Source organism: Athene noctua, chromosome 29, assembly GCF_965140245.1.
Source record: "Athene noctua chromosome 29, bAthNoc1.hap1.1, whole genome shotgun sequence".
Taxonomy (NCBI): domain Eukaryota; kingdom Metazoa; phylum Chordata; class Aves; order Strigiformes; family Strigidae; genus Athene; species Athene noctua.
Genome location: NC_134065.1, coordinates 4,434,372 through 4,449,455, shown reverse-complemented (window position 1 = coordinate 4,449,455; position 15,084 = coordinate 4,434,372). Strand labels below are relative to the sequence as shown.

General features: G+C 64.5%; 2 protein-coding genes across 6 annotated transcripts; one reads left to right on the top strand and one right to left on the bottom strand.

Annotated features, from left to right (window-relative positions):
- Positions 1 to 916: 916 nt before the first annotated feature.
- Positions 917 to 3,544, top strand: CFAP126 (cilia and flagella associated protein 126). The gene is made up of 5 exons (XM_074929043.1): positions 917 to 968; positions 1,066 to 1,128; positions 1,710 to 1,790; positions 1,886 to 2,062; positions 2,900 to 3,544. Exons 1-5 carry the CDS (start codon positions 942 to 944, stop codon positions 3,323 to 3,325), a joined length of 774 nt encoding a protein of 257 aa, XP_074785144.1. The 5' UTR covers positions 917 to 941; the 3' UTR covers positions 3,326 to 3,544.
- A 1,285-nt stretch (positions 3,545 to 4,829) lies between these two features.
- Positions 4,830 to 14,195, bottom strand: SDHC (succinate dehydrogenase complex subunit C). 5 transcript variants are annotated; one of them, XM_074929045.1, is made up of 6 exons: positions 14,151 to 14,195; positions 10,900 to 10,956; positions 10,112 to 10,213; positions 9,384 to 9,445; positions 7,639 to 7,802; positions 4,830 to 5,782 (listed from the first exon to the last, which is right to left on the bottom strand). In XM_074929045.1, exons 1-6 carry the CDS (start codon positions 14,168 to 14,170, stop codon positions 5,678 to 5,680), a joined length of 510 nt encoding a protein of 169 aa, XP_074785146.1. In that variant the 5' UTR covers positions 14,171 to 14,195; the 3' UTR covers positions 4,830 to 5,677. The 5 variants fall into 5 exon arrangements, with proteins under 5 accessions (XP_074785146.1, XP_074785148.1, XP_074785147.1 ...); XM_074929047.1 differs by lacking the exon at positions 14,151 to 14,195 and adding an exon at positions 11,335 to 11,735; XM_074929046.1 differs by lacking the exon at positions 10,900 to 10,956 and having other exon boundaries at positions 14,151 to 14,170.
- Between the last annotated feature and the right edge of the window lie 889 nt (positions 14,196 to 15,084).

Here is a 15,084-nt window from a genome sequence, read left to right as displayed (position 1 = left end):
CCCAAACTGGCTGCCCGGTAGCCTCCCGCCTCCGGCCCGGCGCCCCCGGCGCCCCCGCATTGGCTTTAGCAATTGGGTGTTATTCGAGACGAGACGCCATTGGCACCAGGATTTGCAGTTTGGAACAAGAAAAAAAGAAAAGAAATAAACTAAAGTGAATTCAGCGCTGTCCTGTCGTGTCTCGCCCCTCTCCGGCCGGGCAGCGCGGCGAGGAGGCGGCCGCGGGCTCCGGCAGCACCGACCGACCGGAGCGGCAGCGGGAAGCCCGTCCCGGGTCCCGTAACGCCGCGGCGGTGTCGGGGCAGCCCCTGTGCTCCTGGCAGCACCGGCCCGGCCTCGACGCTGCTGACCCCCCCGGCACCCACGGGTGCCCCGCGCCGGCCGGGACGCGCCGGGGGGGCGTCGCCGGGGCCGCTGTGGGGGCCGTCAGAGGACGGGGGTGTCAGAGCCCCCGAGCCCTCCGCGGGAGGGAGGGAGCGAGGGCAGCGCCAAAGGGCGAAGGGGCCCGGCCCGGGATGCCCCGACCCTCCTCCTGGCCCCGTAAACCAGCCTTGCCCCCGGCCTGATCACGCGAAGGCGGACCCTAACCTAACGCGAGCCCCGAGCCGGGCCCTGGCACCAGCCCCTCACGGTAACCCCGGCGCTGCCCCGGGGCCGCGAGGGGCGAGGGGGTCCCAGGGGTCGCGGCCGTTGCAGACACGGCTCGTCCCGGCGCTAAACCCGCCCTCAGGCCTCACTCGGCCGGAGCCGAGCCCGGATCCCGGCCCGGCCTTAACGCCGCTTGACCCCGAACCGGGCACCGAACCGGGCACAGCGCGGAGCGGCCGCCCATGACGTCACCGGCCCGGCCCCGCCCCCAGCAGCGCCCCTTGCGGCCGCCAGGGAGCGCGCGCGGCGCGAGGTCACGCGGGGCGGTTGCCAGGAGACGGCGCGCGCGGCGGATGGCGGCGCGTTACGGCGCGGGGCAGGTGGGGACCGGGGGGGACCGGGGGGACCGGGAGGACCGGGGGGACCGGGGGGCGCCGGTGCCGGGCCCCGCTCTCACCGGCCCCGCTCTCCCCGCAGTACGAGGACGCCTTCAGTTCCCGCCGCCTGCAGAACTGGAGCGTGCCCCGGCCCGGCCGGCAGGTACCCCCCGACCAGAACCCCCCAGACCCGGCCCGGAGCCCCAGAGCCCCCTGGGACCCCCTGTAACCCTCTCCAGTCCCAGCCTAGACCTCGGGAATCCCCTGGGGTCCCCTCAGCCCCAGCGCAGACTCCCGGGACCCTCCATGCCCCAGCCTTGACCCCACCGAGACCCCTCAGCCCCAGCCTGGCCTCCCAGAACCCCCTGGAACCCCGCTCAGCCCCGGCCCAGACCGCCAGGACCCCCCAGTCCAAGCCTTGACAAACCCTGAGCCCCCCCCAAGCCCCAGCTTGGACTCCTAGGACCCCCCAGAACCCCTCAGCTCTGGGCCAGACCCCTCCCCGGACACCCAGGACCACCCTTAGCCCTGGCCTGTAACCCCAGGACGCTCCCAAGATCCCCCAGCACCAGTCTAGACCCCTTGGATCCCCCAGAACCCCCTCCAGTCCCAGCCTAGATCCCTGGAATCCCCCTCGGACCCCCTTCAGCCCTGGCCCGTACTGTCGGGACCCCTCAGCCTCAGCCTGGGTCCCCAGGACCCCCCTGGGACCCCCATCCGTACACCCACCCCCTGCTCCCCCAGTGCCCCTCGCTGCGGGAGGGCTCTACGCAGATCATCGCTGATGACCGGGGGCACCTGCTCCCCACCGTGCCCCGCTCCCAGGTGAGCCAGATCCACGGGAAGCCAAGTGGAGGTGACAGGTCCTGCCCCACAGCTGGCACCGGGGCTCCCTCACCAGGCCCCCCTCTTCCTCCCAGGCCTCCCCATGGGGCACATTTGTGGCGACCTGGGAGATGCCGCCGAGGATTCCCCCGGCCAGGCTGGACCTGACCTCCCGCTCAGCAGCTGCTGCCGCGCGGCTCCTAGGCTGGATCCGCCAACCCACCACCCTGACCCGCGCCCACAACGGCCTCCGGACGGAGATCACCGGGAAGGTAAGTGACCCCCAGGATGCTGCCAGCTGGGGCTCCGCTGTAGCCGGTCGATGGGGTCCATCTCCCGGGGTTCATCTCCCAGGGTCCATCTCCTGGGGTCCATCTCCCGGGGGTCCCTCTCCCAGGGTCCATCTCCTGGGGTCCATCTCCTAGGGTCCATCTCCCGGGATCCATCTCCCGGAGGTCCATCTCCCGGGATCCATCTCCCGGAGGTCCATCTCCCGGGGGTCCATCTCCCAGGGTCCATCTCCCAGGGCAGCTTCACAAGCCAGCACAAACCACGGTGGTCCCTGTGCTGTGGGAGGCAAATGCTGGGAGGTTTCTGGGGTTGGGAACTGCCCACGAGCAGATTTCGGGGGTGTTTTGTACCACAAGGCAGCACCCAGTGCTTGGGCCACCACCTCCACTCGCTCCCAGGACGGGGCTCCCTCCGCTCCCCCCCAGACCCAGGCTCCTCGCCCCGGGGCTGGCAGCGCGCCCGGGCCGCCGCGGCCGCGGCTGTGCCGGCAGGAGGAGCTCACAAGCTGCCGCTCTCCTCCCAGAGAAAAACATCCAAGGATCGGGTCTTCCCTGACGCAGAGCGGTACCCGCAGCCCCCAGCACCCCATTTCCATTTCTCTGGGGACCGCAGCGACGGTGCCTCGTCCCCGGGCAGACCAGCCTCTGCCCCGGGCGCTGGGGTGAGCCCAGCACGGGGCCCGCTGCAGCAAACCCCTGGCAGCAGCTGGGGCTCACCCCGACCCCCCAGCCCCAGCCGTTCGGCCCAGTCCCGCTGCCCCCCGCTGCCCCCCATCCCCATCTGCGCACCCCGACGCAGCGCACATCTCCCTCCCGCAGCCCCCGGAGCCTCAGCGGGACAGGCAAACCGCCACGGAGCCTTCGCCAGGGAGCAGCCGGGCATCCAGCGAGGGCATCCCGCCCGCCGGGGCAGCACTGGCGGAGCCGCCGAGCCCCGGAGCAGGACCCCCGGCACGGCTCTCCCGGCAGCCCTCTGCGCTGAGGGCAGATCATCCCCGGAGCCGCCGGCTCCGTGCCAGCCTTGCTCCCGGCCGGCCGGGCCCGAGGGACGGAGCCCGCGCTCCCCCCAGCCTGCTGGGACAGACCGACGTGGGGACACCGGCTCGGCCCAAACCTCAGCGCCGGCCCCCCACGCTCCGAGGGAGGCCAGTGCCCCTCACACCCCGCCGGGGGGGCAGAGCCCCAGGCCCGGGGCATCCCCCCGCGGGGTACGGGGCAAGACCAAGCCCGGACGAAGCGCCGTGAGAGCCGGGCGGCCATCTTGCGCCGGGCTCTGAGCGGCTTCACTCTCCCCGCTTCCCCGCAAACCATCGGCCCCTTGGGACACGCATGCAGAAAACACCTTCCTCCCCCAAGGGGAAGACGGCAAAGCCCGAGCGAGGCCACGCTGGGACGGCACTGCACAGCCCACACGTGTGTTTCTGTGGTAGCTGGAAAAATACAGGTTTTTTTAAAACAAATAAATCCCGCCGTTTGGTTTCGGTAGCTCAGGGCAGAGCCCCAGGCAGGTCCAGGCTGCACCAGACGGACACAGTGCCCTCTCGGGGTTGGGTCCCAGCTCGTCCCATTTAACATCGTCTGGCGCTGGAACGGGCCCGGGCGCAGCCCTGGGGCCGCTGGGGGCTCGGCCGGCCCCTGCCTGCGCCCGGGGGCAGGAACCCTCCGCTGCAGGGGCTGCGGCGGCTCCTTAGCCCGTCTCTCAGGGGGGCGGGGGGAGAGAAGCAGGTCTGGCTCCATGTCCCACCTGCCCCTGCCACCGCTCGCCAAAGGGAAATGAAGTCTGCAACGCGCAGCTGAGAGCAGCGAAGCCGAACTGTCAGCAGCTGGCGCGCAGCACAGAATAGCTCATTAGCGAGCAGAAGTGGGTTCCAAATAAAAGCCGTTTCAGCAACTGCAGGAAGTAATTGGTTTAAAGCTGAAATACATTCGTTTTTCACCCAGAAGCTCTCTCCTGCTGGGGCATGCGGCTACACCAAACGGATTCGGCAGTAAGTCTTCTCCCCGTGCCACGCTGACAGCAGCGTTTTCCCTCCTCCGTGATTTCTCATCTCTGAGGCTCCACGTCCCCTCGGGGCTGCAATGCCTCCTGCTAATTCAAGGAGTGGTAGATTTGTTAGGGCCAGCGGGCGGGCAGGCAGAGGAGCTGAGCAGCAGGGATGGGGCTTGGACTGGCAGAAGTAAAAGCAGTTGCATGGAAACAAGCCTGGGCGGCCCGAGGGGCCTCGGAGCATGTTACGGGAGCAGCACCCTCCTGCTGCTCCCTCAGGTCTCCATCAAAGGCCCCCTCGGAGCAGACGTTCCCCAAAAGGCGACATTCTGCCGGCTGGTGATGTGAGTGGGAAGGAGGATCCTTCCCGGAACAGAGCCGAGACCCTCGCTGGGACAGGAAAGCAGGACAAAGCTCCTGACGGGCAGCGTGCTCTCACCAAAGTTTTGCTCCCAGTGGGAAACGTTAAAAGTTGGCTAATTTGAGCAAAAAGTTCCTGGGCATCAGAGAGGCATTTGTGCCAGCACAAACCACCACAGTCCAGTTAGGAAATTCCTTTTTGCCGGGCTGGCAGTGTTCCACAGACAAGTCAGCCCTGCACCCAGCACCTCCGGCGGGCGGGCGGGCGCTGCACCTGCCTCACGGCGCTGCCAACAGTTTGTTTTTCCATTGCCCGGGGAAGTGGCAGCTCCCAGGATAAAACGCCCTTCCCGGCCGGCTTCACCCGAGTGACGCGTCAGCACAGACGACAAACGCAGCGTCTCGGTGCGGAGGATCAAGGCTGCTTTATTGCAAAGGTGGACGAGTGACAAGTGCTGGAATGAGAGCTGGTGGCAACAGGCAATCAGAAAACCATGTCCCTCCCGTGTGCCAGGGACAGAGTAACCTCCTAACAGAGGAAAATCGGATGTTTTTCACAGGCAGGGGCTCCAGGGCCCCAAAACTGGCTGAACTGTGCCATGTTCAGGGATAAGGAGGAGTGGGGACTCACTCCGTGGGTCCGAGCACCCTGTCCCAGGCGGCTCACACTGCCGGGCTCGGACAGGGTCCCGCGGCTGCTGCGGCACCTGGACGGCACCGACCCCCGTTCCCCTCGCGAGTGCCGGCGTTGGCAGCTCCGCCCGCTCTCCCGGCCCTGGCACAGGCTGCCTCAATGCAGAGGCTTGTCCTGCGCCGGGCCTACACACGCACAAGCAGCCGTCCCTGAGCCCACTCGGACCTGGGGGACACAGATTCAGCATTGTCTCAAGCCTGGGGACAGAGCACAGAAAAGAAACGCCCCGGAGCTCGCCTGGAAGAAGCCAGGCAGCTCTCTGCGAGCGACTGAACGTGCCAGGATCAGCTGGTAATTTGCACCCGGCTCTCTGTGGCTGCTTGGGCATGTGGCACGGCCGGAGACCGCTGCGAGGGGGTTAGCACATCACCCAGGCTAACGGAAAGCAACTCTGATCCCCCACGAGATCTGCGAGGAGGGGAAGCATCACCTTCCCCAAAGATTTGTAGTTACTCAGGAGCCTGTCCTCCCGCCTCCCTCTCCACACACATCTTGAGGTGGGCCAGGATGGAGCAAATCTTCCAAAAAGAGGGAGGCCGTCAACCGGGAGGTTCCTTCACATCGCCGCGAGGCCCGCGGAGGAGAGCAGGGTCAGGATCAGGACCAGCACCCCGGACTGGTTGACCTGGGGGATCTTGAACCCCTTCCCCATGTCCCACGCCTGCAAGAAAGATGAGATACATCAGGGTTAATTCCAGAGGGCTGGGACGGTCCCTGGTGTGGGATGTGACAGACGCAGGCCAGGCAGAAAGGCACCAGCTGTCTGGTAGAAGGTGGCCAGACCCCCCCAAAAAACAGCCTTTGGGCCAGTGGGTACAGAACGGAGGGAGGGCTGCAAGCGCCCGTTGCCGGCGCGTCCGTGGGGAGGAAGCTCATCCCCCACCAGGCCCCTGCGTCTATCGGCAAATCTGCCCGTGAGCTCTCCCTAATCCCGGCAGCCGCAGCGCCAGGTTGGCTTCAGGAGCGGCAGCTGCTCTCCGCTCGCTTCTCCCGCTGACAGAAGTGGGTTACAAAGCGCGGCACGAGCCGCACATCTGAGACGTCCCCGCGGGCAGAGCGGAGCGGGGATGAGCCTCAGCCTCCCGCACCTCTGCGTCCGCTCCCGGGCACAAGCCACAGAGGCCAGGCGGACCCTGAGGGCGGGGGGATGCTGAACAGCACCTCGGAGTCGGGGTGCTCCGTCCCCAGGTGCTGTGGGGGGGGTCTGCGCCTCTCCTGCCTTCAGCCGAGCAGAGCCAGGGTGGCCACGGGCAGCCTGGGCAGCACGACCTCCCCCCAGCCTGCAGCCAGCCCCGGGGCTCAGAGCACCGGGGGCAGAGGCACTAAACTGAACCTGCTCCCCGTGGACTCCCCCTCTGTCACTGACTGAGAGCCGCCGGGGGCCAGCACTGCTGGTTTCCTTTGCAGACAATTTAATTGGCATCCCGGTATATACGTGCCGGCAGGGACTTCAGCACGCATTGGGCTCATGACGCTCCCAACAAGCAGCCGGTTGTGACGGCTCCGTTTGCCCGGCAGCGTCTCCACAAGCAAGCAGGGCTCAGCCGGCTGCAGGCCCCGTGCTGCGAGACCTTGTCCGACACCAGGTGCCGGAGAAGCGGGTGACGAGCACCCGCAGCGCTGCCAGCGTCCGCCCCGAGGGCTCCTCTCGCAGCACGGGGCTGTCGCTCCCCCCAAAGAGCTCGGCCAGGCGCCTCCCGGCACGAGCCCCTCTAACAGCTGCTCTCAGGTGCGGGATACAACAACCAGCAGCGCTCAAATCCCGTGTTTCCACGCTGGAAATACTAGGAGCCCTCAGCGCCCGCAGCACGAGCCCGCATCTGCAGCACAGCTCCGCACGTGACGCTCCCCCCGTCCCGAGCAGAAGGATCGTGTCACACTCCGGGCCAGCTGCCTTTGCGATTTGCTCCTGTAAAAACCGAACCTATCTGGAGCTACAGAAAACACAGAATCAACTACAAAAAGCAGCACGTCTCGTACTGTTCCCAACAAGAAACACTCAGCGCTCCGGCTCCCCCTCCTTTGTCAAATACAGGAAGCTCCGCCGAACGGAGCCGCTTGTTCCTCGCTCCAGCCCGGGGCAAACATCACAGGTTATTTCTTGCAGGCAGCGCCATCTCCAATCCTCTGCCACGCATCTCATTAAATAATACAAAGCACTTGGAAGATCAGAGCGCAACGGCAGCACGAGGAGGGCGAGATAATGAGCAACGGGTGACAGGCGGGCAGCACAGACACATCCCGGGGCCATGAGCGGCTCCTGACGCCCCTTGTCCGTCCCCCAGCCCAGGAGACGCGGGGGGATGCTCCCCCCAGCTGCGCCGCCTGCTCAAGGACCGGCACAGCGATGCTCTTTGCAACTTAAACCTACCCAAAAATAGCGCTGAAGTTCTGAAGCACCTGAGGTGACTAATTCCCATCTCCAAGGGCACCTTCCCAGATGCTGCAGCTGGCGCTCCCGAAGCCGGCAGACGCTTCCCCTCCCTCGGCCCCTGGCACCCCGTGGAGGCTACTCACAAGGTGTCGGACTCCATTCCAGGTGTGGTAGGAGAAGGGGAAAGCCAGAGCGAACTTAGCGGAGTAGATGAGTGCGGGCCCCAGGCTGAGCGACTTCACCATGGCCAGGTAGTGGGGAAACTGCTCCGGGAGCAGCAGCGCGGCCAGGCCGAAGAGGGAGACTCCTGGGAAAGACAAAGGCCGCAGGTCAGGCCGGCAGAAGCGTTTCCAACCCCTCACTGACCGCAGAGCGCCCCAGGTCACCTCCCTGTCCCTGGTTTGTGACACAGCCTGAACCATCAGCTCACGGGAAGGAGGAGGAGGGGGAAGGGGAAGCACCAGCTGCACCGTGATGGGGTGCCGAGGGCTCGAACTGCAGTTGCAACGCCCCGAGTCCAGGTCTGCACCAGGTCTGCGCTACTCGTACAACACCCAGAGACCAGCTGGTGTGAGCTCACGCAGCTGCAGCCAAACCAGCCAAAATTGGAGGCTAAAGAAAACATTAAGGCAGCAGCTCTTCAGCAAAGTGCCCGGATCCACCCCTCGGGACAGAGCAGCCACCGGCACAGGCAGCGACCGGCAAAGGAACGGGCAGACAACGCGGCTGTGCTGGCTGCAGGAGCCGCGGCAGCTTCTCCTCCTTGCTTTTATGCCAAGAGGGTTCGTCCAGACGGTGCTGCCAAAAGAACGGGAGCGACCGAGTCCCGATTCACCCTCCGCCCAACAGCGCTGATCGCGCTGCGCCACGCTGCTGGCAGCGCCGACGACCACCTGCATCCTCACTCCGGCACTCGACTCCTCAACGGCCTCTGCGCTCGCCCTGCGAGACACGCAGAACCCAGAGGCTGCTGTAATGACAGGAGGGGAGTCGAACGTTCCCCCTCCTTCTCCAGGCTCCTGAGCTGTGGTCAGCAGAAGCCATGTTCCTTGGGCCTAGGAAGGGGGCGATTTCCCCCCCGGCAGGGGCCAACGGGCCGGAGAAGGAAGGCGACTGGGAGGCCCTTGCTGCCCCTGCTCACTGCGGGGTGAAGGACACAAGTTCCTGCACCTCTTCCAAGTCCCTTCACTCTCTGCCTTTCTGCAAACACCAACCCAGCTCCCCCGCAGCAGCGAGCTACCAGAGAAGCACCTTCCTGCTGCCATGAGAGAGCGTCAGTGGGAACGGAACAGCCCTTCCCAGCTGGATGCCCCGTCGCTTTGGCAAACTGCGCAGGTCCAAGTGCTGGAGAGTTTTTGGGTTTAACGCTGGTGCTGTCTTCTCCCCCACTGGGACCTCTGGGAAAGGAGCAGCCGTTCCCAGAAAACTGAAACTCTCCACCTGTGCTAAGGGAAATCCCCCGAGCTCTGCCTGGCTGTCAGCCCTTCCCTCACACAGCGTCTCCTGTGAGGATAAACCAGCAAAAAACAGCCACGGAAGAGAAGGGCTGAGAACCAAAGCAGCTGATGGGCCTTTTCCAGGCTGGGGGAAGCAAACGGCTGGGCTGAGCCCGGTGCTGCAGAGGCTTCGAAGGCCCGTACGTGCAGGGGAGCGTTCCCTTTGCAGGACTGGGGCCACTCGCAGCACAAGAGGACCCAGGGCCAGAGAAATGGTGATGGGGAGATGTTCAGGGGACGGAGAAAGCGCAGGTTTCCCAGGAGAAAACCCACTGCTGACGCTGGGGACAGAGGGGAGAAAACACCCACTGGAGCCACGTCCCCGAAACGGGGGGCTCTTCCCTCCCGCAGCCCCCACCCCCCGTCACCACGAGCGGGGCAGACGCACGCACCTAAGCTCAGCACCACGCCGGTGCCCCGGTGCGTGATGGACATGGCCATGGGCAGCGACCACCTGCAAGACAGGACACACCGTCAGCAAACCGGCCCCGCGCCACGGGACGCTGCACAGCCCCGCTCTTCCTAGAGAGCTCCGGCTGCCGGGCGGGCGCTTCTGCACTCGGAGGTATTCAAGGAATCCAGCCAGAGCAAAAGGGGGAGACGGGGGAATTTGCAGAGGCAGCTTGGGAATGGCAAATGCCACTGGCATGGGCTTGGGAAGGGGAAGGGCGTCTGCTGAGAAAACTTAAAGGGAGATGAAAACAGGAGACAGTTAGGAACAAAGGAGCAGGGTTGGGGCATCCAGGCTCAACAAAAGAACCTGGAAAAGTGACAGAGGGGGCCCCAAAGATGCTGCCACCTCTGAGGAGGAGGAGCCTGAGAGCCCTGTGGTGGCCCCCCGCCCCCCAGCAGAACGCTGCCCCAGCGCCGGGGGGGCTGCCCCCCTCCGCGACACTCTGTGTGTGAACAGCGAGTGTCATCAGCTCCCCGGGGGCAGCTGTGACCCCCCGCACAGCCCAGAGGGTCACAGCACCGTGCAGGGGTCTCCCCGTGCTCTGCCCGAGGGGGGAGCGGGAACGCGCAGCCCTCCCAGCCCAGGGTGCCCCCGGGGATGGGGCCATCGTGTGCCAGAGCCTGGAGGAGCCCCAGCGCGACGCTGAGGAGGCCGAGAGGCTCTTACTTGTAAATGGTGACGTGAGGGGACAGGGGGCGATTGGACTTGGTGTTCTTCTCCCAGAAGCGGGCCATCTCCTCCTTGGCCGTCGTTCCCATCGGGACAACGCTGTGGAAGAAGAGGAGACGGGAGGTGCGGGGACACAGGTGGGGGTGGAACTGGGCTCCGCAGGGCCAGGGCGAGGGGGGGTCCCTGCCAGCGCTCCCCAGCGAACCCCAACAACACCGCGGGGATGGGAAGCTGCTGCACTGGAATCCACCCCCCAGCACCACCCAAATCAGGGTATAGGATATCAGATAACACATTATATAATCCTGATAACATGCAACCTGCTCTTTACTGCCACGGTAATTGCACACTGTACCAAATAAAGAGCTTGTAATTTAATGTTCCCGAGATTACACAGCAATTACACTTACAGCCCTATTTAGCAGAAAATAACGATTTCTCCCTAAGCCTGGCGGCACGAAGCACAGAACAAGGGGACTTCCGCGGCTCGCAGCCCTCCCCAGGCGCAAAGCTGTCGTGCAGAGCGGCATGGAGGGGTGCAGGGGTTCTGCTGTACCCGCCAGAGACCCCGGCCAGGCTCTGCCCTCACCCCGTCCACAGGCCCCAGCCCCTCCGGACACGGGCCGTGCCTTCACGTGGCACGAGGCGGCCAGCGCCCACCCAACACACGGCGCTGATTGACCAGAATTACTGAGCGGAGGGAGCGTGTATGCTCCCCGAAGCCCCAGAGGGGATCCCTTGGGAAGAACTTAACCCTGTTACTCTGAGTAAAAACTGAGACTCACTGTCGCACAGAAAGGCTGGGGCCAAGCCGAGCCAGCAGGCATCGCCGACTGACACATCTGTAAGAGAGGAGAGAGAGAGAGGCTTTGTGAGTGCCAAACAGACGCCTGAAAACGCCAGCAAGATGGGGCTGGGAGGGGATTCGCCACTTGGGCCGTCTGTATCTTAAAATCAATCTTGACACCAGAGGATCTGGGCTGTTCCTCGACAAATCTCTCTCCTACGCTGAGCTCTTAACGAGAGGCCCTAGACTCTGCCCCGGGGTTCATTGTTTGTGACACCTTGTAATTAGTCTGCTCAGCTGTAATACCTTGTTTGTGAGACAGACATAAACAGCTCTGAGCTCACAGCCCCGCTCAGACAGCCCAGTTCTCACTCTCACTACCGCAATTATCGGAGCGGGCGGGACACAGCCCCAGAAAGGATCCGCCAAGCACCTTGGAAAGGGCTGGTTCAGGCTCTCCGCTTGTCCGAGATGAAGACATCACTTCCCCTTCCTCCAAACACTTAATTACAGCATTTCTGTTGCCCTTCATTAAGCTCCGAGCACCGGGGAGGTGGGACGTCCCTGTCACAGCCCAGCGTTTCAGCCGCGCCGAGGCTGGCAGCAGGAGGTAAAAAAGGATTTTGTGGTGCCCGAAGGAGTGGGAGCCACTCTCTGCGGAGCGATTGTGGTAACCACAGCTCTGACATTCAAGGGCATCTCTCCAGGAATGGGGAGGAACAGGCCCCCGGCCCAGCGCAGCTCGAGCGTTTGCAGATGTGGGCTGGAATCTGCGGCGCCCGCTTGTTCCTCACCGGGACAAAGTGTAACAGGCAGCGCTGCCTTTCCTGACAACTCGACGAGAACAAGGTGCAGAAAAACACTCAGCGTGCTCCTCTGCAGCACAGCAACAAACACTAATTAATGTTCTCAAACGCACAAGCATCTGCACCAGCATCTCCCGCTGCTTCACTACCAGCAGTAGATAAACGCGGCTCTGCTGCTCTTCAGCGTCCTACAGCCGGTCTCAAGGACGTGGTAGGAAAAACATCTGGAGGCAGCTCTTCACCAGGTGTAAATCCAAAACAAAAGTCATTATTATTAACCACTCCAAGTTCCTGTGTAAATGATCGCTAGGATGTTTCCTTTCAAAATGCTCCCTCGCATTCAAAGGCTGGATTTGAAACACAGCAGGTTTTTTGGGAGGTGCCCTGGCCGGATTCGTGAATTTTCGGCCATGCAGGATCCACCCCATGCTGCAGTGCAACGTTTCCCCCGGTTTTCCCCTGGTTCTTGGGCAGGAGAGAGGAGGTGAACAAGAAATCTCCACCCGCAGCCCATTAATGATTTACACCCCTCGCTCATGCCCCCCTCAGTCCTCTTCTCCGGAATAAAAGGCCAAACCTACTTCGTCTCTCCCTGTTCAGAAGCCACTCAAGACTCTTCTGCAGCAGAAGAGGGAGGGCTGGCTCCGAATTGCACGCAAGATTCAAAATCAAGAATAAAACCCAGAATGCATTTGCGTTTTTTTCAAAGCTGAACTCCCCAGCGAGAACTCCCCATCCTCTCGGCTCAATTTTAATATTTTTTTTTTAAGATGTAAAGCATTAGATCTTGCTTCAGTGCAATGACTGTCGCTTGCAAAACACAGCCTCCAGCTAAGCAATCAAGGTCACTCTGTACCGAGGACCTGTCCTCTTCATTATTTATCATTCTCTAAGTTGTTGCATCTTCTCCAGCCCTCCCGCCATTAACTTGCATTTTTTTCCAGATCACTGATAAACATGGTTTTTTAAAAAGAATTAGCCCTAAACAAGGATCCTCCAGACCTCCACCGAGAGCCTCCCCCAGCACCCAGCCCACCTCCTGCTCTCTCCAAGGAGGGTGCAAAAACTCAGGGGACCCCCCAGACGTTAATTATCGGGGACCTGACAGAGCACAGCAGCTCGTGTGGGGCTGGAGCGGGACAAGCACAGAGGGGACGTCGACAAACGCCTGGTGGGAACAGCCTGGGCTGCACGCACCCCGACACGCAGCCCCAGCAGCTCAGCAGAATTTCAGGAGTTGCAGGGGACAGCTCTGGAGCAGCATCAGCTCAGAGTCATGGCAACAGACATCGTTAACTTTTATCCTGCAAGACAGGTCTATAAAAATCACTTGGATTCACCACAGAGGAGGCAAATGAGAAACGATTATATATGCTTTTTCATCTGACAGGCAGAAGCAGACACGAGATGGAGTTATCAGGCGCAGGCTTCAAACCAGAGCGGGCGACTTCCCTCTTGTTTTTCCAGCAGCAGCGCCGGGGCGCCCACCCCAGCAGGTATCGGAGCCCCCCACCCCTCCCGTGCCGGCTGATCCTGCCATTGAACAGACCCACACACGCAACAGAAGGCCTTACACGAACGCACGACGGCTCCGACTGACGCTAGAAAGGGAATAAATGAGGAGAATGAAATCCCAAACACCGTCTCCAAGCTGAGACTGAAGAGAACATCGGAAACGGGGGCTGGGAGGGGGACCGTGACGGCCTGGGGAAGGCTCAGAGCGTTCCGCGGGGCGGGAAGAAGCACCCTCAGGCCAAGCGAACACAAGGCCCGACCCCGCCGCCCCCAGCAACGCCGGGGCACGGCTGGACCGCGGGGCTCCTGCGAACCCCCAGCACCCGGGGGGGCGGCCCTGCGAGGCGGGGGACACCACCCGGCCCCGGCTGGGTGGTACCGGGGACGCTGGTCCGACCACTGAGCGCAGCCCCGCGGAGCGCCCGGCCCCGGCCACCCCCCAGCCCGGGGGTCCGGGCTCCTGCCCTGGCCGGCAGACAAGGGCCCCGTCACCACGAAGCGTCGGCGCTTCCAGAGCCCCGGAGAGCCCCGGGGAAACGGCCGTGCCCGAGGGCACCGGGGCGGGACCGGCCCCGGCCCGGGCCCAGGGGCTGTCGCGAGGCGGGGAGGGGGGGGGTGGGCGGCGTGGCCCGTTCGCGCACCGGGGGCCGTTTCCCACAGCCCGGCCGGGGCAGGAACCCCTCCGGGGCCGGGGCACCGCGCGGCCCGGCCGGGCCGGGGCTCCGTGAGCGGCCCCGGGGCGGGGGCGCCGCCCCCCCCCGCGGCCGGGCCGGCCCCGCCTGGCGGCCCCGCGGCTCGGCCGAGCGGCGGCCCCAAGCCCCGCCGCGACGGGACGGGACAACCGGGCCCGTCCTCCCGCGGCGCCGCGCAGCCTCTGCGGGGCGGCGGGTCCCGACCCGGCGCCCGGTCCGGCCCTCCCGGGAGTCACCTCAACGCCAGCGCCGCCATCTTGGAACGCCCCGCACGCCGGAAGCGGCCGTGACGCACTTCCGGTCCCGCGGCCGCCAGGGACCCCCAGTTACCCCCCGTTACCCCATCAGGAACCCCGGCCTGCCCCTTCTCCCCGCCGTTAGCCCTGGATTGCCCGTTACCCCCCGCCCTTACCCCTGCGACCGCCCGTTACCCCCGCCCCCGGTTACCGCTAGAGTTGCCCGTTACCCCTCCGGGGCTGCCCGTCACCCCCCCGGGGTTCCCATCCTCCCGCAGAGCCATCTGTTACCCGCCCCCCTTACCCCCAGAGCTGCCCGTTACCCCCCGTCACCCACCCACTCTTCCCCAGCCGTGAACTCTCTGGCTCAAAACCCTTCCGAGGAAAACCCCACTTCGCAGCTTTTCACCCCAAAACACCGTCTCCTCAGCTGGTGCCAAAGCAGCCGGGAGGCCATTGTGCAAACTCCTGCCCTGGGCTCTGCACGGGGCGGCGGCGCTTGGGTGCCTCCCAGCTTTGTACCCCGCGGGGACAGATGTGCCTTCGACCATCGCCACCCTCTCAAAGCTGTTTTTTCACCCCAAAATGGAGCTGGAGCAGAGGCTGCTGGGAGCACCCTTGGCCGGAGCCGGCAGCCCCCGCCGGGGAGCCCCACACAGCGGGGCAGGAGCTGCCAGCACCGGCTGGTGCCCACGGGACAGGAGGGGAGCCAGCGGCGGCCTGTGGCACGGCCACCACGAGACCCCAGTCCCCGCCAGGCGGGTCCGCCTTGGGACCCACCGGGGACCGCGGCCGAGTGCCCGTGCCCCCCGGCTCGGGCCACATTCCTGCCGAGCCGCCTCCGCCGCAGGCGGGAATGCAGCTGGACAAAGGGCGCTGTGTGCGCGGCCCCCCCGCCGCGTGCTTCCCCCTCCTCGCCCATCGCCACTCTAAA

Bases quoted from the DNA above. Each gene is read 5' to 3' on its own strand.
- CFAP126 (XM_074929043.1), top strand. From the start codon at position 942: ATGGCGGCGCGTTACGGCGCGGGGCAG. The intron at 1,129-1,709 runs GTACCCCCCGAC...CTGCTCCCCCAG, and splicing joins TGCCCCGGCCCGGCCGGCAG to TGCCCCTCGCTGCGGGAGGG. The intron at 1,791-1,885 runs GTGAGCCAGATC...TCTTCCTCCCAG, and splicing joins CCACCGTGCCCCGCTCCCAG to GCCTCCCCATGGGGCACATT.
- SDHC (XM_074929045.1), bottom strand. From the start codon at position 14,170: ATGGCGGCGCTGGCGTTGAG. The intron at 10,214-10,899 runs GTGAGTCTCAGT...CTTCTTCCACAG, and splicing joins CCCAGCCTTTCTGTGCGACA to CGTTGTCCCGATGGGAACGA. The intron at 5,783-7,638 runs GTGAGTAGCCTC...TCTTTCTTGCAG, and splicing joins GGAATGGAGTCCGACACCTT to GCGTGGGACATGGGGAAGGG.